General features: G+C 40.3%; 1 protein-coding gene across 1 annotated transcript in view; it reads right to left on the reverse strand.

Annotated features, from left to right (window-relative positions):
- Positions 1 to 2,198: 2,198 nt before the first annotated feature.
- IMPG2 (interphotoreceptor matrix proteoglycan 2) overlaps positions 2,199 to 26,237 on the reverse strand; it is a 99,496-nt gene continuing 75,457 nt past the window's right edge. Inside the window, exons 12-19 of the mRNA XM_010373158.2 lie at positions 22,630 to 22,933; positions 20,354 to 21,618; positions 19,513 to 19,732; positions 8,580 to 8,790; positions 6,801 to 6,989; positions 5,220 to 5,430; positions 4,625 to 4,704; positions 2,199 to 2,732 (exon numbers count right to left, since the gene is read on the reverse strand). Of these exons, the coding sequence (XP_010371460.1) occupies positions 2,720 to 2,732; positions 4,625 to 4,704; positions 5,220 to 5,430; positions 6,801 to 6,989; positions 8,580 to 8,790; positions 19,513 to 19,732; positions 20,354 to 21,618; positions 22,630 to 22,933 (2,493 nt within the window). The 3' untranslated portion in view covers positions 2,199 to 2,719. The remainder of the gene's footprint in view (positions 2,733 to 4,624; positions 4,705 to 5,219; positions 5,431 to 6,800; positions 6,990 to 8,579; positions 8,791 to 19,512; positions 19,733 to 20,353; positions 21,619 to 22,629; positions 22,934 to 26,237) is intronic.

Below are 26,237 nucleotides of genomic sequence, written 5' to 3' on the forward strand. Positions count from 1 at the left end.
ACAACCCATACAAAAGGATAGTGTATGTAATTCAATTATAAAGGCTACATCTGTAAACCACCACAGTATCTTACAACCTTTTATAATAACATTTTTAAAATGGTTATTTACCATGCACTTTTACTGCTAACTGCATTTTATTGTTTTCAAATAAGGTGATAGTCTTATTGAATATTATATTGCTAGGTTAACAAGAACGTTCTAGTACTCAGAAAATTTCATTCCTCAATTGTGCAGTGTAAACGAGAATTCAGCCTAAGACTTTTAAATGATGGCATGCCATTAAATCACCTTTGAGGAAGGTCTTTTAGAAAGAAGCTCTTTAGGGTTAGTTTTTTCCATCAAACTAATAGCTCCTTTAGTGCTTTGCTTTGTACATGAGTGTATCTTCGCTGGGGAAACTGTGTTCTTCAACCTTTCAACAGTGGATCAGCTATAGCAAAGGTAGGACAAAAGTTGTATTCCTCAACTGAGGCCTCCTGTTCTTTCCCTGATAGTTGAGGGGTTCCTTTACTCTTCCATTTCACTGGTGTGGAGCAGACATTCGTGAAGAACTAAGTGTTTTGCTCTTGCATGAAAAGATCATGCAAAAGGAAATCAGAAATGGTGACGTGTGTCAGAATTCCCAAATTCCCACTTCACTGCTTAGTTTGTGGAAAACAACAATCCTCCTTTGGCTCAGTTTGTGCTTCTCCTAAGTGTTCCACATGGTGACCTGCCCTAGAGGGATTTGTGTCCACCTGGAATTCTTCCAGCAAGCACACATTCAAAGAGTTGCATTCTAAGGTTAATTTGTGATAAAATATATTTTCATCTAACACATAATATAGGAAGACAGTTTGCAATCTTAAGCAGAAAATTTTGAAAGTTTTATAAATAAAACTAAGCATTTAGTGGTGACAAATATCATTAACACTTAAAATGTTAAAGATAATTATCAATTACTTATCAAATGGGCCCAGTGGAAAGTGTCTAATTATCCAATATTAAGACTAGAACATTTCAATAAAATAGTGGGAAGTGTACCTATACTGAACTGTTAGAGGATCCATTATGTGAATAGGGAATGAAAGGAAATACTAGGATAAGAGAGCCACCTTGGCGCGGGCATGCATGCGCGCGCGCGCGCACACACACACACACACACACACACACACACACACACACACCTTGTTATCCACACATACTTTGCAAGATACCTGGCCATCTTCAAGGTTTTCACTAGCTTTACTGTGGCATACACCGAGCCCGGATATTTAGTTTCCAGTGTCCTCTTTATGAGCAGAATTGGCAGTCATCAAGTTGAGGAAAAAAAAGTGAACCAAGTATTTTATCTTATGGTCAGTTTATACTGGTTATTTATATCTGGTCAGAAATAAATCAAAATGTTCAGAATTGGTTTTGGCAAACATGAAAACATCTAGCATAAAGTATCTGCATTAATAATAACCTAATGCATATGCAATTTAATAACATGATGATGATTATTTGGCCTCCTCCTCTCCCCCTCCAAAGCAACCCATTCAAAAAAACACTAGGGGGAAAGAGGAAAACTTCCATTTTCTGTCAAAATTTATATAAGGTATGGACTTCCTATCTGTTCAGTTTTTTAAATATTTTAATTGTAATAAAAGCTTTGCCCTGTTTTATATAAGCAGGAGTTAATTTAGACTGGAGGTATTATACAAAGGAGAAGCAATGAAAATGAGCTAATCTATATCATGTGAGGTAGTTAAGTGCTGTTTTCCAAATTAATATACCAGGAACTAGAGGAGAGACAGGATTTGCACAAGACATCTTTAGATCTCAGAAGCAATCAGGGAACCTCAGTCCAGCAATCAAGGAACAAAATATAATCTCAGCACTGGGGTCTTGACCTGACACTCACTTTCTCCCTGCCCATGTGATTAAATTTGTCTTTGGATTAATGGGAACTTCTAAACTTCATATATATATATACACGTATATATATATATACGTGTGTATATATATATATATATATATATATATACACGTATATATATATATATATGCATTTTTCCTGAAAACTAAAAAAAAAAAAAGGACATTAACATAGTTAACATAACAATAATGTGGTCTTGATTAATATGCTCAGGAAATGCAAAACACTGATAGGAGCATAAAAATACAACCCTAATTCTATCCTGCAGCAAAAAAGTTTGCTTTTTCTTTAGCAGTTTGATCAAAAAAAAGAAAGAAAATATTTTATTTAGATGTGCCTGACTATAAACTACCCACTAAGACTACTTCAAAGGTTTCCCCTTCTACCCAACAATAACAAATACGCTCCAAAATATTCCCTTACTAAGCCAGACTTCTCCATGTAAGAGTCTCACCTTATTTTCCTATTGAGAAACCCGAGGCACAGTTCTTAGGAGACACCCTCAATGATTCAGAAGCAGACAGCAACTGCAGCCCTAACTCCCAAGTCCAGCTTTTTCTTATAGAATACTTTCCAGAGTTTATGTAGTTTTCAATTTCTTTAAACACAGCTTTCAGTCTTTATAGAAATAAAAATGGTAATATCTCTTACTACATTCTGAAAACTTAAGCTGAAAAAAAAAAAAAACAGTGTGCCCTACATTTAATTTTTTAATAGAAAACTCTTCTTCCAACAGTGTTCAAAATCCAGGTTAATTATATGACATAAGCGACAAGTAATCTCCATCTTCTCCAGGTTTCAGAACAGGAGTTTTGGTTAAAGCTCTTCCCTGCCATGAAAACACAAACAGCAATTCAGTAAAAAAAAAAAAAAAAAAAAAAAAAAAAAAAAAAAAAAAAAAAAAAAAAAGCAAGAATGTAATAAAATGCAATTACTGTCATAGATCACTAAGCTATACTCCTAAAATCATGAATACTTTCTATTTTTTTCTTTCTTTGAAGGAAAGTTGCTCTGTGCTGTGCTAAAAAAATTTTTAATCCACTCTACAAAGACCATGTGATGCTCTAACTAATCCTGAATCAAATCCATTGATATTTTTTGGGCTACCTGATATATGAAAACTCTGAAACTAAGTGAAAACTGAAAATGCTATATGGATTATGTGCCTGACATCTTTCTGATGTCTTATTCCTTCTATGAAACTCCTAAGGTTACAGAGCCTGTGTGGACTTTCTTTTGTGTCACAGGGTCTTCTAGTTCAAATCTTCTTTGTTTCATAGACTCTTCGTGTGTATTTTAATGTTAGACAGTGCACCAGAAGAAACAGAAACATGTAGTCAATCTGCCTATTCCTATAAGGCTCTCCTGAATCCTTCCTTTGGATATCTTAGACTAGAAAAGACTCATTTTTAATTCAATGAACACATTCAGGCAGGTAGCTTCCAGAGGCTTCTAAAGGGCCTTAGGAAAGACAAAAACATTCCTGTTCTTTCTATTGGATACTACTGAAATGGAGCTGTGGGTCATCTGCTGGCTGAAGAGGCAGAGATGAATGGATTCTCTGGTTTAAAAGGCAGATGCCTGGTGATGTTGCTCTGGCTGCATTCAGCAAGACTGGCAGCACCTCCTAGGAGCCAAGTCAGATGTTGAGAGATTTTTAGAGTTATCTCTACCATGCACATGGAATTAGATTTCTAAGCATCTTTCTCAGTTTCCTTAGGTATCAGTTTGTCCCTTCTCTTAGAGAGGAACCACAAGCAAAGGAGCCACCTATCAGAGAAAAAGAATTTTGAGTAAAGGGGCAGGGGTTCCACTCAGGGCCATGGGTGTTATTCTGACCCTTCATTAATTTCTTTGATAAGCATGCATGAATTGCTCTGATTTTTCTCTTCTAAAAGCCAAGCCAGAAGGTACCTGTCTGGCCCTCCATGAACACACACTTCCACGAAGGCAAGAGTAGGACCAAATATCAACACCAAACTGTAATCCTACCCAATACACTCAGCTAATCCCCACGATGGCCTCTCTTCAAGATAGTTTATTTTGTAACCTATGTCTAGTTATGGATTCTGGGAACAAAGAAAAAAATGACAGATTTGCCCAAAATGCATCCTGAGAAAAGCAAATAGGAAAATTAAGATTAACTTGATAGAGGCAAGAGATACAGTTTAACGAGATTTCTAATTCAAAGCATACTGAAAAATATCTACAGCAATGGATTTGAAAGCGTATGTTGCAGTATGTGAGGACTTATGGCTACTGAAATGTTCTTCAAAGGAACTATCGATGAAAACTATTTTATGGCATCACATCAGTCAGATCACTGGTGAGATCTATGATAACAAGAGAGAAAATATGAAAAGACTATGTGTAGTCCAGGCATCTCTAGTCCAAAACAGACAGTATCTTAGTTTTACAGTTTCTCTGCCACTGGCTATCACTGTCATCTTGAAGGGACATGTAAGGGACAAGTAAGTCCCTTCATGTCTCCAAGATTTCATTTCCTCAAATGAGAAACACCCAATGTACAAAGCCCTCATAAGGAATAAATGAGATAATCTGTGTGGACATGTATAAACTTCGAAGAATTCAACAAATGTTGGTTATCACCGAGACTCCTGTCACATGGACAGGAAATTCTGTGCTCACTCAGGTGTGACATTATTCTAGGGCAAGCAGGTCAGTCTGCAGGTCGGGGTAAGGGGTGCTCCAAAAGCTTACACTTGTTGCTCTTTGACAAAAGCTGCAAACTCGGGATCATTGGCATACAGTTCCAAAACTCTCATTCTCTCTTGAATTTCCTTAAACAAAAAAGAAATAATAGGCCACACATTGCATCAGAAAAACCTCAACAGCCTTTTAAAAGGAGTTCTACTTTTCATAAGGAATTGTTACATTCTGGGCTATTCAGGAGTGTGCTGCAAGAAAGAATTACACTTTCAGGGAAATGGAAGGATCTACATACACTACTCTGGATATTACATGTCCTGCTCTAAATCAGACATATTTCTAAGGAAGAAAGGGAGGAAGGAGAGAGTACCAGTTAATAGTGCAAAAAAAAAAAAAAGCCATTGGGTGGGAAATAAGGTACTGCTCAGAATTTAATACTCAGGGCATATCATACTGACTGGGAGATATGAGATAAAAACCAATTACTAAATATTTTTTACACTTTCTTAAAGCCCATATGCATGCACACATACACTCATACACACTCCCGCCTGCCACCCACCCACCCCCACCCCCACCCCCCACACACACACCAGCAGTAGCTGCAACAGCAACAGTACAGCAACATAAATGCAAAGTTTCCCACCTCTCTGGAAAGCTCACTGCTCTCATACATCTGTCTGATTTCTTCTCTGCTCAGCCCACCAATCATGTCTCCGCTAGCAGAGCTGTAGAAGGGATGCTGAGGATAGGGTCCCTCATACTTCTCACATCCAGCCCTGTGACTTTTATACACGGGGTTGTACTTCACAGCATTCTCAATGGATGAGAGGCTGTCAGGCTGCCTGCTGAAGCCACTAAAAGAAAGATATGATTGATTCAGCCTCTTGTTTGGATGCTCAGCTATGTGGAAGACTATTTACCTGGGACAAGATTTCTCTTGGGGAAGAAAAATAGGTGCACTTTACACACATGGCAGGACGTAACTGTGAAAAATATCCAGATCAATCTCAAAAATTATTTGTCAGGTGTTATCATTATGATTTCCTCACACCCATGGCAAGTGCCCTGTGGACTTGCTCCATGTCGCATTCATCTTACTTGCCATAGTGCCTGGCATTCATAAATGTTGGGAACCATGTCTGCCAGTAGATGGTGCTCCATAAACTATAGCTTCATCATTCCCAGAGTTATACACATTGAAAATCAGTGTGTAGCCACGCAGCAAATCTGACTGAAATATAAATATTAGGGTCTAGGGGAAGCAGGGCCTCAATTAAATTCAACTCAGGTCTACACAAATTTACCGAGCATTGATTATGTGCATAGGACTGTTCTACACACTGGTGATACAAATAATCTGTTAGCTCTGCCCTGGATGAGGTTACAGTCTAATGAAAAGTCAGATACAATAAAAAGTATAATAACGATGATGGAGGTATGTCCCAGGTGCTCCAGGACTTAGCCAAGTTGATGGTGAGGGAAGGTCAACTAGACCTCAAGCTGTAGCTCTTACAGGCTTCAGACGCACAGAAGCGAAGTACAGTGTGTGATTATGATCCTCAAATCCTTAGTCTAGCAAATGGACCAGGTTTTATTTCCCCATCGATGAAGCAACACTTAACTAAACAGAGAATGAGATTTCATTTATTGACAGACCCTTCCCTAGATTTAAAATCTGGCTTATTACCACTAGTATGAGCCAAAGAGGAGCCAGTTGTAACAGATCTGGTCCTCCCTGAAGGGAAATTCACCTCTTCTACCTCATCTCCATCTTGCTTCTCCAAATTCTTTCTGGCCATGAAATAGGCATTCTGGCCACACTCAACCATGCCTTTCCTTCAATGAGCCTTGAAGTTCATGCATGCCTCCCTGACTTTGCTCATGCTCTTTCAACCAGCTAGAAAGCATCCCAGCCCAAAAGTAGCAAATGTCTACTCTTTCTCTCCAGCAAATTACCACAGCTATCATTAAAACTTTTAAGACTCTTTCCCCAGGCAAAACTTATTTATGCCTCATCTAGGCTCCTTAGCATCTTATTCTTAGTGCTAGTTCTGCTTTTCTTCACTTTGGCACCTCTTTGAGGACAAGGACCATGTGTTTATTAAAATTCATAGCTCTCTTCCACCCACCCAGCTCCTTGTCCAATATTTGGCACCTGGTAAGTACTAAATAAATGTGTAAATGGAACATTGTATTCCATTAGAGAGCTCTTTTCCTTATTTACCTGAAGGGCCGCTCTCTTTCACTCCTGTCATGGTGTGCTTGAAGAGTCCTGATGAAGAAGTAGATGATAGCAGAAAAGATGACAAGAAGTCCAACCACAGAGGCAATAGTGATGCCTATGATCACAGGCTCAGACACAAATTCCTCACAGTGCTTGCCTCGGTACCACCAGTTCTCACCCACCCGGCACCTGCAACCAACAGTCACCAAGTCCGATATCTGAATCATTCTGTTCACACTGACAATTAACAGCAGAACCTTCTGAGGGACTAGGGGAAAGTGGAGAAACAAATGCTGACCATGTGAAGCTTCATAAAGAGTTGAACAGACAAGTTAAAAGATCATACAATTTAAGGCAGTGCATAAAGCCCAGCACAGACCTAGTAGGTCCTCAATGACTGTTTTAAAAAAAATGAATAAAAAGCTAAATAAGTTTAAGGAAAGTATTCTACTTAACATCCTTATTTATGGATAACCAAAAAACAAGCCTAGGAAGGAAAGTGACTGGCATTAGGCCATACAATTAGTCTGCTACAGAACTGGGTCTAAAACCCAGGCCTACAGACTCCCCATGTCCTTTCAGTACGCTAAAGATATCCTTCAAAACCTAAGGCCACAGGGAAAGGAAATCACTGCTTTTCTAGGTAATATTAATTTCTCTGGACATGAAGAGACTGTTTTTCTCCTTATAAACTTTATGCTTCTTCATATAGAAGAGTCTGGATTATTTCTACTTATTTCCTGTTTCTGGCATCTATGCCAACGTTTGCTCATTTTGACCTTGCAAACTGTCCTCTGTTTTGTGTTTCTCCTCCTTATTCTCAGCATCCTCTCCTCTTCAACCACACAGTTTTGGTTGTGTGTGGTTAGAAAGTTGATTTGTTTGACTTTGTTTAAGGGGAGTGGGCAGATGACAGTCGGGCTAACTGAACCTGCTCCACTTCTCATTAGTTCTACCTTTAGAAAATGGATCTCAGATGTACTTAAAGAAAAATATTTTCGTCACCACTTTGAAAACTTTAAATATTTGTTTTTCTTTATCTTTGAATGAATACTAAGTAGGAATAAGAGGTGCCCAAAACCTTTAAAAATATAATTCAAGTATAACAATAAAACTCATTTGCACATTCAGATATAGGGGAACGTGATCTTATGCCTAAACCTCATTTGAACATGTTGCATTATCATCACCATTAAAAACTATAATACAAAGATCTCCATCTGCTCCAAGTACTCTCTGTAGGACTTTTTTTTTTTTGAGACGGAGTTTCAATCTTGTTGCCCAGGCTGGAGTGCAGTGGCACAATCTCAGCTCACTGCAACCTCTGCCTCCCAGGTTCAAGCGCTTCTTCTGCCTCAGCCTCCCAAGTAGCTGGGATTCCAGGTGCCTGCCACCACATCCAGCTAATTTTTGTATTTTTAGTAGAGATGGGGTTTCACCATGTTGGCCAGGATGGTCTCGATCTCCTGACCTCAGGTAATCCACCCACCTCGGCCTCCCAAAGTGCTGAGATTACAGGCGTGAGCCACTGCATCCGGCCAGGAGGACATATTTAGATAATTTTTTTTTTTACAGTTCCCTAACAGCATAAATTACCGATTTGAAATTCAGCCCTGTTAAATGACTCATCCTCACATGACAGTGAGATGGCTCCCATCTACTGCCTAGATGTAACTTCTATAATGCATTCTATAATAACTATCCTAAAATTATAGGTGCAGGCCCCTTTAGAGGAAATATCTATAGCCTCTAAAGCCAAAATCTGTAACTACAACATACCTACAAATGGCCCCGTGCCCAGGCATAATGTCACACTTTCCATCGTTCAAGCAGAAGTCAGGCTGTAGGTCACAGAGACTCTGACAGGGCCGTTCTTCCACACTCAGGTATCCAGGGAAGCATCTGCACTTTGCTTCTCCACTCCAGGGGTTGACCAGACACTCAGAAAATTCATTACAGGCCTGAAACTTGCAAGGGTTGGCTTCATCACCTAAAACATTAAACAAACAATAATGCAAGAAAAGGCAAAACACAGAAATTCAGGTATACAAAGCCCCTCATTTAAAGTTCTCCCCCAAAGTATATGGGACAACCTCCTTCCAGAACCATTAAAATATACCATCGCCACAAATACCACACACAAAAATTCTCACTCATCCTAGATTGATAAGCTTTTGTCAAATTTTTGTGCAACCCAGAGCCCAATCATAAAACCCTATGACCTATCTAAGCCTTAACATGTTTTACCTAGGGAGCATGTAGAAGCTTTACAAATCCATGTCATGTACTTGTAGATCTAAGTTAAACACAATAGTAATGATAGATCTAAATTAAACACAGTTTTCATGGACCATTCATTTTCACCAACCCCCACCTGCTGCAGTTGACCTCCACTCTATATACACTGCTACATGCTTTGCACAACACTGAGAACAGGAATGGGGAGAGAGAGCTCAAAAGATAACTGGTAGGAGCCTCAGGGATTGGTATAGCCCAATAAGAGCAGCCTAGGAGGAGTCAAGATTTGTGAAAATCTGCGTTAGGAAAATAAGTCAGCCCTGCACCTCCTAAGGCCATTTCCAACAAAATATTTTTGCCTTCAAACTTAATTTTTCATTGATAGGGTGAGGGAAAACGACTATTTTTAAAAACTAATTAGGATAGTAATCAGTCAAAAAAGACATAAGACATTGACCATGAATGGACCTTCCATCCTGCCACAGTTCCCTCATGTTCTTCACTGGTCAATGGTAATCTGTGAATGGTAAGTGGGCAAATGGTGACACAGACATTGAAAACAGGGGAAATAGGTGGAAATGATCCATAGACTCATCTGTATTAAAAAGTATAAAGTTTAGCTAGAAAGCTATAGGGAATAAAAAGAAATAGCATAGTCTCTTGGTTTCCAAAAAAAATGGAAGGATCTATATACATAATGTTTTGAAAAGCAATGATTTCCTTGCTGCTCTGGAAATTGAAGACAATTTTGCACAAGTCTCTGCCCTTGGAGTTTGGAGGATCGCTGAAGTTGATCTCCTTTGCCCGCATGTGGTAACAGAGGGAATGTACTGAGTTGAATAGTGTCCCCAGAAGTTCATGTCCATCCAGAACCTCAGAATACGACCCTATTTGGAAATAGAGTATTTGTAGACGTAATCACGTTAAGAAGAGGCCATACTAGATTAGAATGAGCCCTAATGCAATGATTGGTGTTCTTATAAGAGGGAAATTTAGACACAGACAAAAACGCACAGGGAAGAAGCTATCTGTAGACAAAGGCAGAGATTAGAGTGATACACCTATAAGCCAAGGGATGCCAAGGATTGCTGGCAAACATCAGAAACCAGGGAAAGGTAAGGAAAGGGTCTTCCCTAGATCTTTCAGAGGAAACAGGGCCTGGCCAACATTTTGATTTTGGACTTCTAGCCTCAAGAACTGTGTGAGAATAAATTCCTGTTGTTTTAAGGCACCTAGTTTGTGGTACTTTGTTACAGCAGCCCTAGGAAACTGATACAGGGGACCACTGCCAAGATGATCACATAACAGGAAAAACATACAGATGTGTTGACAGGTGGGAAATTTCTACAAGGGAACCGCATGGCCAGATTTCACTGTGTATTTCCTAAGTCTTCACATCTTTATCCTAGTATTCGTTTTGTGACGTTGCAATCAGAAAATAATCTGATCCTTACCCATTGGTGAGGGATAGGAGTGTCTATAGGGGTGAGGAAGATGGTACTGCATAACTCTCCTTTGTTAATGGAAGTTCAAGAGCTTCTGAGACACTGCATGTGAAAATAAGTTGGGCAAGAGTCAAGTAAATCTTGTCTCTAGCCAATCTTGAAAAAAAGTACTTTAATCTGAAGGCCTTTAACTAAAAATATAAGATTGAGTATCCCTTATCTAAAATTCTTGGAAGGAGAAGTAGTTTGGATTTCAAATTTTTTCAGATTTTGGAATATTTGCATTTACATAATGAGCTATCTTGGGGAGGGAATCCAAGTCTACACAAAAAAAACTCATTTATGCTTCATATATACTTTATACACATAGACCGAAGGTAATTTTTCACAACATTTTAAATAATTTTGTGCGTGAGACAAAGTTTGTATATACTGAACCACCAGAAAGCAAAGAGGTCACTGTTTCAGCCACCCATGTAGACAATCTGTGGTTGTTCAGCATCACCATCACGTTGTGCGTGGAAAAACTGTATCACACTGCAAGGAAGTGTGAGAGTCTTTCTTCCCCTGGGTCCTCTGAATAAACTGTTGTGCATCTGCGTTTTGACTTCAGCCCATCACATGAGGCCAAGTGAAGACATTTACCCTTGTAACATCACGTCAGTGCTCAAAAAGTTTCAGACTAGAGCATTTCAGATTTCAGATTTTTATATTAGGAAGGCTTAACCACTTACATGTAGTAAAATAATTCTATTAAAAATTTTTGAAACTTTGTAACCATTCTGCAGGTATATGTGTCTGAGGTGAGAAAAATAGTCTATATTTTCTACACATTAGGAAAAAGATATAGCCACAGGAAAAAGATAAAATATAGCCTTTTTGCTTCCAGGCCAAGAAGAAAGACAAAGCCTAATATTTTAATCATGTAAATAAAAGACTGTGGTTTCAAAGTCTCTTTCCACTCCTTTGTGCTGGTTAAGAAAGGGTGCCCAGATAGCTGACCATATGTTAGGAAAAGTGCCTTAGTGATTCTACTGGGGAAACAAAGGTAGAGTTGGAGGCCAATTTAGGATGGGACACAGGGATCTAAATTGTGGAATTAATTACGTTCTGGTTTTCTAGAAGCAGCTTAAAAGAAGGATAGATGGGTCCAGAAAAACAAGAGTAGAGGAAAGATGTGAAGATGGTCTGGAAAGACAGCTTTATGGCCTGAGCAACATCATAGCTGGCTAGGTCCTGGGAAAAAAGTTGGTCAGTAAGAGATGCCCTTGAGAGGGTGGCAGAGGAATTTTAGGATTGTTATGTCTAACTAATATTTTTAGGCCATCTACCGTGCTGAGATAAAGCCTTCTCCATTACCTTTATACCATCAGCAAATGCCTGATAGAATCAACTGCCTTATGTTAGAGATGCTTTGAGCAGATCAAAAACAGGACTGTGATTTGCATTAGTTTAACACAAGAGTCAAGACTCATGTGAGATTGAAAATTCAGCAGAGGAAACTCAGAACTGGGGAGGATTAAGAGATATTTAACTTCCCTAACAATGCCCAGAAATATTGAGGGGTTGGGGGGACATAGATGCAGGTTTTATACTGCACAGGGTGGGGCTAATACCAGCTAACTGAATATTAAAAGTAAAGGTGAGCTTATAAACCTTGATGACATTGCACACCGCTGACATGTGAGTTACATACAAAACTGAAGTAAGGTGGTGGCTGCCAAGATGGCCAAGTAGGAACAGCTCCAGTCCCAGCGAGATCAATGTAGAAGGTAGGTGATTTCTGCATTTCCAACTGAGGTACCCAGCTCATCTCATTGGGACTGATTAGACAGTGGGTGCAGCCCACAGAGGGTGAGCCAAAGCAGGATGGTGTGGTCACCTCACCCAGAAGTGCAAGGGGTTGGGGAACTCTCTCCCCTAGCCAAGGGAAGCCATGAGGGACTGTGCCATGAGGAACAGTGCATTCAGCCCAGATACTATGCTTTTCCCACTGTCTTCACAACCCGCAGACCAGGAAATTCCCTTGGGTGCCCATACCACCAGGGCCCTGGGTTTCAAGCACAAAACTGAGTGGCCATTTGCACAGATATCAAGCCAGCTGCAGGAGTTTTTTGTTTTTTATATTTTGTTTTCATACCCCAGTGGCCAGCAAGACAGAACCATTTGCTCCCCTGGAAAGGAGGCTGAAGCCAGGGAGCCAAGTGGTCTAGCTCAGCAAATCCCACCCCCATGGAGCCCAGCAAGCTAAGATCCACTGGTTTGAAATTCTTGCTGCCAGCACAGCAGCCTGAAGTCAACCTGGGGTGCTCTAGCTTTGTGCAGAGAGGGGCATCCACCATTACTGAGGCCTGAGTGGGTGGTTTTTCCCTCACAGTGTAAACAAAGCCACCCGGAAGTTAGAACTGGGCAGAGCCCACCACAGCTCAGCAAAGCCTCTGTAGCCAGATTGTCTCTATAGATTTCTCCTCTATGGACAGGGCATCTCTGAAACAAAAGCAGCAGCCCCAGTCAGGGGCTTACAGATAAAACTCCCCTTTCCCTGGGACAGAGCACCTGGGGGAAGGGGCGGCTGTAGTGCAGTTTCAGCAGACTTAAACGTTCCTGCCTGCCAACTCTGAAGAGAGCAACCCATCTCCCAGCACAGCACTCAAGCTCTGCGAAGGGACGAATGCCTCCTCAAGTGAGTGTCTGACCCCCATGTCTCCTGACTGGGAGACACCTCCCAGCAGGAATTGACAAACACCTCATACAGGAGAGCTCTGGCTGGCATCTCGCGGGTACCCGTCTGGGACAAATCTTCCAGAGGAAGGAACAGGCGGCAATCTTTGCTGTTCTGCAGCCTCCGTTGGTGATACCCAGGCAAACAGTCTGGAGTGGACCTCCAGCAAGCTCCAGCAGACGTGCAGCAGAGGAGCCTGACTGTTAGAAGGAAAACTAACAGAAAGGAATAGCACCAACATCAACAAAAAGGACACCCAGACACAGAAACTCCATGTGAAGGTCACCAACGTCAAAGACCAAAAGAAGATAAATCCACAAAGATGAGGAAAAACCAGCACGAAAAGGCTGAAAATTCCAAAAACCAGAATGCTTCTTCTCCCATAAAGGATCACAACTCCTTGCCAGCAAGGGAACAAAACTGGATGGAGAATGAGTCTGATGAAGTGACGCAAGTAGGCTTCAGAAGGTGGGTAATAATAAACTCCTGCAAGCTAAAGAAGCATGTTCTAACCCAATGCAAGGAAGCTAAGAACCTTGAAAAAAGGTTAGAGGAATTGCTAACTAGAATAACCAGTGTAGAGAAGAACATAAATGACCTGATGGAGCTGAAAAACACAGCATGAGAACTTTGTGAAGCATACACAAGTATCAATAGCTGAATCAATCAAGCAGAAGAAAGGATATCAGAGATTGAAGATCAACTTCATGAGATAAAGCATGAAGACAAGGTTAGAGAAAAAACAATGAAAAGGAAAAACAAAGGCTCCGAGAAATATGGGACTATGTGAAAAGACCAAACCTACATTTGATTGGTGTACCTGAAAGTGACGGGGAGAATGGAACCAAGTTGGAAAACACTTTTCACGATATTATCTAGGAGAACTTCCCCAACCTAGCAAGACAGGCCAACATTAAATTCAGGAAATACAGAGAATACCACAAAGATACTCCTCGAGAAGAGTAATCCCAAGACACATAATTGTCAGATTCACCAGGGTTGAAATGTAGGAAAAAATGTTAAGGGCAGTCCGAGAGAAAGGTCGGGTTACCCACAAAGGGAAACCCATCAGACTAACAGTGGATCTCTCTGCAGAAACCCTACAAGCCAGAAGAGAGTGGGGGCCAATATTCAACATTCTTAAAGAAAAGAATTTTCAACCCAGAATTTCATATCCAGCCAAACTAAACTTCATACGCAAAGGAGAAATGAAATCCTTTACAGACAAGCAAATGCTGACAGATTTTATTACCATCAGGCCCGCCTTACAAGAGCTCCTGAAGGAAGCACTAAATATGGAAAGGAAAAACTGGTACCAGCCACTGTAAAACATACCATATTGTAAAGAACATCAATACTATGAAGAAACTGCATTTGCTAACGGGCAAAATAACCAGCTAGCATCATACTGACAGGATCAAATTCATACATAACAATATTTACCTAAAATATAAACAGGCTAAGTGCCCCAATTAAAAGACACAGACTGGCAAAATGAATAAAGAGACAAGACCCATCTCATGTGCAAAGACACACATCGGCTCAAAATAAAGGGATGGAGGAATATTTACCAAGCAAACACCAAACACCAAAAGCAATGGCAACAAAAGCCGAAATTGACAAATGGGATATAATTAAACTAAAGAGCTTCTGCACAGCAAAAGAAACTATCATCAGAGTGAACAGGCAATCTACAGAATGGGAAAACATTTTTGCAATCTATCCATCTGACAAAGGGCTAATATCCAGAATCTACAAGGAACTTAAACAAATGTACAAGAAAAACACAAACAACCCCATCAAAAAGTAGGCAAAGGATATGAACAGACACTTCTCAAAAGAAGACATTTATGCAGCCGACAAACATATGAAAAAAAAAAAGCTCATCATCACTGGTCATTAGAGAAATGCAAATCAAAACCACAATGAGATACCACCTCATGCCAGGTAGAATGGCAATCATTAAAAAGTCAGGAAACAGCAGATGCTGGAGAGGATGTAGAGAAATAGGAACACTTTTACACTCCCACTTTTGTTGGGAGTGTAAGTTACTTCAACCATTGTAGAAGACAGTGTGGCGATTCCTCAAGGATGTAGAAGTAGAAATACCATTTGACCCAGTGATTCCATTGCTGGGTATATACCCAAAGGATTATAAATCATTCTACTATAAAGACACATGCACATGTATGTTTATTGTGGTACTATTCACAATAGCAAAGACTTGGAACCAACCCAAATGCCCATTAATGATAGACTGCATAAAGAAAATGTGGCACATAATGAGATAACATCTCACACCAGTTAGAATGGCAATCATTAAAAAGTAAGGAAACAACAGGTGCTAGAGAGGATGTGGAGAAATAGGAACACTTTTACACTGTTGGTGGGATTGTAAACTAGTTCAACCATTATGGAAAACAGTATGGCAATTCCTCAAGGATCTAGAACTAGATGTACCATATGACCCAGCCATCCCACTACTGGGTGTATACCCAAAGGATTATAAATCATGCTGCTATAAAGATACATGCACACGTATGTTCATTGCGGCACTATTCACAATAGCAAAGACTTGGAATCAACCTAAATGTCCATCTGTGACAGACTAGATTAAGAAAACGTGGCACATATACACCATGGAATACTATGCAGCCATAAAAAAGGATGAGTTTGCATCCTTTGTAGGGACATGGATGCAGCTGAAAACCATCATTCTTAGCAAACTATCACAAGAACAGAAAACCAAACACCACATGTTCTCACTCATAGGTGGGAACTGAACAATGACATCACTTGGACTCGGGAAGGGGAACATCACACACTGGGGCCTATCATGGGGAGGGGGGATGGGGGAGGGATTGCATTGGGAGTTATACCTGATATAAATGACGAATTGATGGGTGCTGACGAGTTGATGGGTGCAGCACACCAACATGGCACAAGTATACATATGTAACAAACCTGCACGTTATGCACATGTACCCTAGAACTTAAAGTATAATAATAATAAATAAAAAAAAGGAAAGAAAATGTGGCACATATACACCATGGAATACTATGCAGCCATAAAAAAGGATGAGTTCATGTCCTTTGCAGGGACATGGATGAAGCTGGAAACCATCATTCTCAGCAAACTAACACAGGAATAGAAAACCAAATATTGCATGTTCTTACTCATAACTGGGAGTTGAACAATGAGAACATATAGACACAGAGAGGGAAACATCACACACGGGGGCCTGTCAGGGGTGGGATGCTAGGTAAGGGATAGCATTAGGAGATATACCTAATGTAGATGACAGGTTGATGGGTGCAGCAAACCACCATGGCACGTGTATACCTATGTAACAGATCTGCATGTTCTATACATGTATCCCAGAACTGAAAGTATAATAGTGAAAGGAAAAAAAAAACTGAAGTAAATGTATTTATTGTAATTCTCTTTATTTTTTATTTTTTTTAGAGACAGGTTCTCACTATGTTGCCCAGGCTAGAGTGTAGTCGTGTGATCATAGTTCATTGTAATCTCAACCTCCTAGGCTCCAGTAATCTTCCCACCTCAGTCTCCCAAGTAGCTGGAACTACAGGCACATGCCACAATGCCCAGCTAATTTTTAAGTTTTTCTGTAGAGATGGAGACTCACTATGTTGCTTAGGCTGGTCTCAAACTCATGGCCTCAAGCAATCCCTCTGCCTCAGCCTCCTAAAGTATTGGGATTATGAGTGTGAGCCACAGCACCAGGCCTGTAATTCTGTTTAAAAAGAAGTAGATTGACTTTTGCAAAAGTTTTATAAATCATAACTGTTTGCATTTGTATAGTTAGTCAAATGCTTTATATATACTACTTGTTTAATGCTTAGAATAGTCTCATAAAATACAGAGGCCAGGCAATACTACCCCCATTTAATATATGAGGAACTAAGGGTCAGGGAAGCCCATCTTGGGTCACACAAATAATAAATGGTAAAGTAGAAGCAAGAAATCATTCCTTACAAATTATAATTAATTGCCTCTTCCACTATACCAAAGAATGTGCAAATGGCCTTAGAGAACTCAATTGGCAAGAAATTTGTATATGAAGGATTCATGAAACCATTTTCTTCACTTTCAATGAGTAATGATTCTTAAAGATTTCAAAAGAAAGTTCACTTCTTTCCTAAAGAATAGGGCTGACTTTCAAACCAGTTTGAGATTCAAAGGCACTGGAGAAATACCAAACCAGACATTCCTTCTTACTCCTCAAAACCTCTGTCCTCTGGTATGTAGAAGGGAAGGAAGAACAAAAGCTCACACTTCAACAGTGTTCTCTGCATCCAAGGCTTCAAAATAAAAGCAATGATTCATTTCATTCATTCACAGTATTTTTGAGTACCTTCTGTGTTCAAGACACTATGCTAAGTTCTGGCTAAAAAGTAGTTAATAAAACAAACACATTCTCAGTTCTTGTAAAAAGCTCATCTGGAAAAAGTAGCCATTAAGCAACTACGCACATAAATTAACATTGTTACAATGATGATAACTCTCTAGAGGAAAGAACATTGTACTATTAATGTAAAAACTGACAGGAAAGACTCAGTCTAGACCACAGGTGAGTCAATGAAAAGTCCTGAGGAAGTGACATTCGAACTGAGGCACATGGGTGAGCAGGAGTGAGTAAGAAGGCAAAAGTGGACAGTGTGTGCAAAGGCTTTAAGGCAAGAAGAAGGTTTTGTATCTGAGTAACAAAAAACAAGCTGGTTTGACTAGAACATGTTGAGCAGAGGTTAGTTACATTGGATATTGGGGAAGAAAATGGGGACAAGGCCTTGTGGCTACTGAACCAGATAGCCCTTCAAGAGTACCATGGCTGCTATATGGAGGATGGATAGGAGGAAGAGCATGAGAGGATTTGGGGAAACTGGTCCAAAGGAGAGATCATGGTGATTTGGATGGAGTCGTAGCAATGGAGATAGAGAAAAGAGCATGAATTTGAGATATTCTTAGAATATAAGTTTGGTGAGTGACTAAGAGTTCCAGGTGTTAGGAATTGAGGTATCAAGGATGACTTCTCTGGCCAGGTGCGGTGGCTCACATCTGTAATCCCAGCACTTTGGGAGGCCGAGGCAGGTGGATGACCTGAGGTCAGGAGTTCAAGACCAACCTAGCCAACATGGAGAAACCCCGTTTCTACTAAAAATACAAAAAATGAGCCAGGCGTGGTAGCAGGCGCCTGTAATCCAAGCTACTCGGGAGGCTGAGGCAGGAGAATTGCTTGAGCCCAGGAGGCAGAGGTTGCAATGAGCCGAGGTCGCGTCATTGCACTCCAGCCTGGGCAACAAGAGCGAAACGCCACCTCAAAAAAAAAAAAGAAAAGAAATTTTCTCAGGTTTCCAGCTTAAGTAGCTGAGTAGATAAAGGTTACATTTATGGAGAGAGATAGAGAAGCTGAGAGAAATAGTAGATACAGCTGGAGAGTGGTGAGATATGGAAAAGAAGAGCTCACTCACAGCTATCTTAAATTTTATATACACAGAATACATCCAAGTGGAGACTGTCAAGTAAGTAGATATTGATTCTGGAGGTTATGAGAGATGTTTGATCTGCATTAAAAAAATGTGGGCCGGGCGCGGTGGCTCAAGCCTGTACTCCCAGCACTTTGGGAGGCCGAGGCGGGCGGATCACAAGGTCAGGAGGTCGAGACCATCCTGGCTAACACAGTGAAACCCCGTCTCCACTTAAAAAATACAAAAAATTAGCCGGGCGAGATGGCGGCGCCTGTAGTCCCAGCTACTCGGGAGGCTGAGGCAGGAGAATGGCGTGGACCCGGGAGGCGGAGCTTGCAGTGAGCTGAGATCCGGCCACTGCACTCCAGCCTGGGCGACAGAGCGAGACTCCGTCTCAAAAAAAAAAAAAAAAAAAAAAAAAAATGTGGAGAGTTATTGACATTTATATAAGGCTTAAGACAATGGAAATGGATGCAAAAGCTTGAAGGGAAGAAGGCCCAAACCTTGCAGGTGACAACGTGAAGGCATAGCAAGAACAGATCCAGTAGGTAAATAAAAACAAAAGCCAGATGCAGTGGGTAGAAAAGGGAATGGAGGTGGAATAGTAAAGCAAAATGTTTGGAGGATGTTTTGAAAAGGGAGTGATGTTGATGTTCTTGGGAGAAATATTTTACTAGTTATCAAGATGTGGAAGATTTGTCTGACATAGTACTCTTTTTTCCTACGAGTATTGGATTCACCTTAATGCAATGAGGAAGAGAACACACAAGAATAATCACGGGATTCTACTAAGAAACCACCATGCTAGGCAATATCATACCTGATTCCACATCAAGAGAGTATTTATCAATAGCCAAGTTCATGGTATTGTAGGCAGCAGTACAAAAGTCTTCCAGAATCATGTACACCGCATTGTTGACATTAGGAGGGACAGAATTGGCAAACTTCATTCGGCTGTTCACCACAATGCTGCCATTTCTGAAGTTGAGGATTTCTAAGTTCTGGAATCCCGTGAGATTTGACTGGAGATAGGGAACCAGCTACAATACACAAAAAGTGGTAAGTTTATTGACAGCATTTCACATTCTGTTCAATACATACCCAAACAAAACAAAACAAAAACACAGGTAAGACCCTGCCTTACTTTTCCTAATTGTATTTTATCTACATTTAAACTGTTAATTAACAAAAGTACAAATTAGGAATGATTTGACAGTATAAACTAGAAATGCTATGCGATTTTCATAGTGATATTTAGGAATCCCATGGAATTCATACATAGTTTTAGACACTCAGAGAGTTTATTCTCTGTTTCACTGAAGGATCCCAACAGTGAAGGCGACACAGGTACCCACAAAACATTAGCTTCACAGTAAAATGTGAAAAGAAATGTCAAACTTATTGTAGTGTCATAATTCATGAAAACAATCTTCCCTGTAAATTATCACATCACTCTCATGCCACTTTTGTGTTTTCCATTTCTTATATGTCTTACTGTTTTCTTTCCAACCCTAGGCCATGATACTATTGGTGAATGATAGGAAATGAATGTTCACAGCAGATCACACTTTCCCTGGCTCAGACCTTGTGTGCTAGAGGGGAGGAGGAGTGGGTCATACATGATTATTCACTAGCGCCCATGTTTCACTTTTTGTGCTTACCAGTTCTAAGAATCTTTGCTCCAGGGCTTTATACTCCAAAGAGTTCTTATTAAACAGATCTTCTGAAAACATCATGTTAGTCACTCGGAGGCTGAAGAAAACCACCAAAGCTCCTGAAGCCTGGGTATAACTCAAGTCATCTCCTCCTTCTGTGGGCCAAGCCACACTAACCATCTCTGTGGAGTGAACACTTGTAGACATTTCCACATAACTACCAACCTTGCCATTTTGCTCTTGGACTAGCTCGGGCTGATAGTAATCTGTGCCTATCCGGTCCAGTTCTAATGAAATATCCTGTACACCCATAATTACTTCCTCCTCTAGCAGGGTGGAGATTGTGGTTGGAGGCAATTTGGTAGACTGTGTCACAGAAGCTTTGAACCAGAGTCTGTCAGTACTCTGTGGTGTACTTGCCAACGTGTCTCTGGACAGTTTCTCTAGGGAAGAAGTTCTTGTCAAAACTCTCTCTGAGTCTGGCAATATAGTCCACAAAGGTTGCATATCTGGCTTTACCATTGAAACCTCACTGTCAAACCATTCATAGTTGGATGACTCGGTAGTTTGTTCCATATCCTCCCTTAGGATGGCATCTGCCCGATCTGATATTTCAGTAGAGGCAGAGATTGCTACAGATGTCAGTATAAGAGGTGCTTTGGTAACTGAGTAATCATCAACACCAGGTACTTCTGATATGTGCTTGGGGAGGGTTAGAGATGCCGATTCAGTTGCAGTATCTGCGAAGATGGGCACAGCAGGCCCACTAAGAGGCTCTTCCTCTGGGAAGTGTGTGGATCTATCATCATGTTCATATTTTGAGTGCTTACTAATTTGGTCTGTGGAATCCATTTTGTCAACTAAAACTAGCTTCTCGTCTTCAATCTCAGCTGGCAAAAGTGAATCGTCATCTTCAAGCCATGGTTTGGACAGCGGTTCAGTGCTCTTCTCTGATGAAGTCTCACTCCATGGCCAAGTAATCAGATCTACCTTTTGCCCTGATCCTGAACCTAAACCACTGTCAAGTATTAACTCTTTTTCCATGGATGCATCTGGCAGGAAAGGGCTCACTTTTAATTGATCTTTGACTTTGGAGGTCAAGGAGTCTGAGTCAAAAGGTACAGAAGAGGTCAGATATGGTGAAGATGTTAAGGACACATCAGAGTCTTCCATGGATGGTATTGTTTCTTTTGGCACAGGTTGAGTGAATGAACTTGAAGGCAATGAATCAATAGAAAGAAAATCTTCTGACTCTTCAACATTGGCTAATCCTAAAAATAAAGTTTTCCATTAATTAATCCACAGAGTTGCCAGAATATATTCCTAGTTCTTCTAATAAAATTCGTTTCCTATTTTTTCCCTGTGAAGTTAACAGGGGCAATTGTTGACTTTTGTTTTTCTATATCTAGCAAACAAAAGGAAGATCTGATAACATGTTTGTAATATGGGACAGTCACTCGTGAATATTATCTCCTTCTCGAGGATGACAAGACCTTGACTATTGAAATAATCTTCAAACGCTTGTTTTTTTTTTTAATTCCATGAAAATAAAGAACTGCTAGTAGTAATTTTGACAACAAATACTAAATCCAGCAGTCATTTAGGAGGAAAATTCCCTGAACATTGTGTTTCTCTTTGAATTCTCATTTTCCCTGTTATGTTTATTGTCTATCATCCTTCAGATTCACCCAATATTCACAATCCTGAACTCATTATTTATATATTTGCCCATCTTCCTCATTTCACATGTAAACTCCATTTCTAAGTCACATTTATTTTTCCTTTCCTCCACAACATCTAGATCATCTATTTCATTTTCACTTCTTTATCTCTGCTGTGGCTGCCATGATTTAGTTACTTCCCTTCACGATACTACTACAAGCAAGAATCTTTAGACTTGGACCCCACAACTAATTGTATTATAACCTAGTTGAATAATCTTCTTTGACACTATTTATTACTCCAATATTTAAGTAAAGTGGTTATTTAATAGTAGTAGCAGTAATGTAACTAAACTATATATCCTTCGATATGACCTTCAAAATATCTGCTAATTGATCCCCACCCCAGCTCCCCAAGTTTATTTCTTATTATTTACCTGTTTGGACTCTCCATTCCAACAAATTAAATTTGATTGTTTCCTCTCACAAACAATTTTACCAAGACATTTTACCCCTAATGAATACTACCATGTTTTTTTCATAGCCATAGTCTCTTCCTCTCTTTAAAAACCCCGTCATCAGATACAACAAGAAGTATGAAAAGCGATTAAAGTTTCTCACCATCTTCTACCAAGTGAGATCCAGAAGTCCTTTCCTCAGAAGCCACAGGCAAGCCAGTCTGAAGCACTGCCGGGGTGACAGAATGAAGAGTCAAGCTGCTAACCTCTAAAACCTCTGGGGAAGAACTGAGGCCCATCTTCGAGGGAAAGGCTAATTTGTGTGTAGACACTAAATCACCCAAAGGACTTTCTGACCAGAGTTCCCTGCCAGTGGCTGAGGGAGGACCAGAGCTGAAATCAAGTGGTGGAATACTGCTGGTGGTGGATTCATCTGCTGAGGGCCACGCAGCTTGAAAGGTATTATCCTGGGGGGAAAAAAAGGCTAAATCATATCATAGATAAAAGAAACATATAAAAAGTGATTTTAAATACCACCTATCTGTCTATATTCCCAGATTTTCTAGGGACAAGGAGGCAGTGTATTAATAGTATTGGGAGTAGGGGGAGACATGGGCTCCAGAATCAAACAGATTTATAGTCAAATTCCAATATCTAGAGAAAAACTATATCACCTCTCACCTGAAAAGCAAGGACAGATGAGGTAACATATTTTAAAGCCCTCAAACAAAGTGAATTTGTGAGAGAAAATGTTTTCTTTTCTTTAGATGGTTCATTTTCCTCTGTGTTTTTAGCTTAAATGACTTTAAATACAGAGAAGTTACTGTTATCTGTAACTTGTTGGCAAAGATCTAAGTCCATTGCCCACAGCAGGAAAGAACAACTGGCAATTTTATTCATCGTTCTGAAAAGATAATTAGTTAATGAAGGCCCTCTAGTTTGGTCAGAAATGTCACCACAACAAAATGTAGTCTGGTTACCTCAAATGAATAGCCTCTCCTGTAAAATGGTATCACACTTATGAAACATAAACAATTTCCTCTTTCTAGTGATGTTTTACTAATGTACTACTAATCTTATCTTAAAATGTAGTTCAGAAATGGAGAAGTATACAGAAACACAAACCATGAACATGTTAATTATTTAATTTTATGAAGAACTGTCTATGTAAATGTACAATAATCAGCCAGCCACAGTGGGTCACGTCTATAATCCCAGCACTTTGGGAAGCTGAACCAGGAGGATCGCTTGAGGCCAGGAATCCAGTCTGGGTAATATAACAAGACCCCATCTCAATAACAACAAAAAAATAGCTTAGCCAGGCATGGTGGCACACACCTGGAGGTCTAACTACTTGGGAGCCTCAGGGAGGAGGATCACTTGATCCTAGGAATTCAAGACTACCGTGAGCTATGATCAACCCACTGCACTACAGCCTGGGCTATAGAGCAAGACGTTGTCTCAAAAAAAAAAAAAAAGTTTAACAATACTGCTAAGAGGTAAAATGGCCATGGTATTTGGCAGGAGTTTATATAATTTATTCTGGATTCTGAATAACAAAGATAGAGAAGTACAATCCACATGGAAAAAACTCATAAAATATTTCCTGGATGTATGAAAACTGAAAAAGGAAAAGAGAAAAGAACAATCCTTTTCAGTCCTAAGAAGGTATTTGAGGTTGGGTGCGGTGGCTCACGCCTTTAATCCCAGCACGTTGGGAGGCCAAGACAGGTGGATCACCCGAGGTTAGGAGTTCGAGGCCAGCCATGACCAACATGGAGAAACCCCATCTCTGCTAAAAATACAAAAGTAGGTGGGTGTGGTGGCACATGCCTGTAATCCCAGCTACTCATGAGGCTGAGGCAGGAGAATCACTTGAACCTGGGAGGCAGAGGTTGCGGTGAGCCAAGATCGCACCATTGCACTCCAGCCTGGGCAACGAGAGCAAAACTCTGTCTCAAAAAAAAAAAAAAAAAAAATGGTATTTGAATCACATGGAAGCTTTTGAAAAACACCAATTCCCAGGCCTGACACTCAGAAATGTTAACTTAATTGGTCTGGGTGGAGAACCTAGACATGGGTACTTGTAAAAGTTTTCTAGTAGAGGAAATGGCTGGATCATGTTCTGGGCATAATATTCCAGCCTGTGTTTCTAATACACTTCTTCAGTTGCTGAATGATTTTATTTCTTATCAACTGGAATCTTTAAGAAATTTCCCATATTTATAAGTCTATCAAAAGACTAGAATTCATGTTATACCTATGAACAAAATGAAAACTAGGAATAAGAAATGCTGAACTAACCTCCTCCCCCCACTCCAGGAGACTCCTATCAGCAATAGTAAATTTGCACTGACAGTCTCAACCCTAATATGCTTTTTGAACAAAGCACACAATTTTAGGGTGGCTAACTAGAGTTCAGTCTATGGCCATGAAATAAAACAGAACATACTGGCCTATGAAGACAGCTAACCCAAAACAAGGTGATATGGTTTGACTGTGTCCCCACCCAAATCTCATCTTGAATTTCCACATGTTGTGGGAGGGACCTGGTGGGAGGTGATTGAATCATGGGGGCAGGTCTTTCCCATGCTGTTCTCGTGGTAGTGAATAAGTCTCACGAGATATGACGGTTTTATAAAGGGGATTTTCCCTGCACAAGCTCTCGGCTCTTGTCTACCACCATGTGACATGTGCCTTTCACCTTCTGCCATAATTGTGAGGCCTCCCAAGCCACATGGAGCTATAAGTCCATTAAACCTCTCTTTTGTAAATTGCCCAGTCTCAGGTATGTCTTTATCAGCAGTGTGAAAACAGACTATTACACAAGGCCTAATTAGTCTTTTATGCTTTGTCTTCACAGTGCCCCTTGTCTCTCTGTCAAACAGCTGTGTGAGAAGGCTTTGAACTATACACTCTCCCAGTCACAGATGGGGGACCATGAGGCAAGAAACCACCAGGCATATCCTACTTTGTCCCTTCCCCTAGTGACAAATGCACAGGAAAGATGGTAATAACAGAAGGTCATTAGCTTTATAGAGGGTTACCCATAGTTTCACCTACCATCTTTAAACTAAAAGCACTTTAGTTTAAAAAGAAAATCTTATTTTCTTTTGTGCAACTCAGTTACAACATCACTTCCTGCCTTGTCCATGTTGTTTTCATTGGTTCCTATATTAAGTGGGTCACCATGCTGATTCTTCTGTATTTGTCACCACCACTTCAGATCCTTCTCTTCCTGCCCTCTGCCCTAGGAGGCTGACCCCTGTGATCTGTACCACCCTTGCAAATGCTGCCTTGCATTTGTTTTCTGTTTGAGTTTGGCCAACGGGAAGCATAAGCAGATCAAAGGACAGGGGGAAGAGAGGTCAAGGTATTTCTTCCCTGCTTCCTCCAAGCCTCAGTACTATGTGTCTAGCATAGCTGTGCTTCTCCCTCCACAATTACAGCTCCAGCTGTCAATGGGCTCTGGTAACAGCACTTCCTCCCCTTCCTCTGTAATCCAATGGATGGTAGTGGTAATTGCTTCCCACTGTTGTTAGTCTCTGCATACCTTAACATTCTTTTTATGCTCCCTTAACCCTATGCACATCTCCATTAGTAGATTCTTCTAGATGACTCTGTTACTGCTGAGACCCTGGATGAGTGATATTATGCAAAGGTGCCATCATTTTATAATATACTTCATTTAAAAATCCATTAAAGTTTAAGTCATTTCTGTCAAAAAGTGATTAGAGAATCCAAAATGAAATATAAATGCCCACCAAATAA

Source organism: Rhinopithecus roxellana, chromosome 1, assembly GCF_007565055.1.
Source record: "Rhinopithecus roxellana isolate Shanxi Qingling chromosome 1, ASM756505v1, whole genome shotgun sequence".
NCBI classification, from domain to species: domain Eukaryota; kingdom Metazoa; phylum Chordata; class Mammalia; order Primates; family Cercopithecidae; genus Rhinopithecus; species Rhinopithecus roxellana.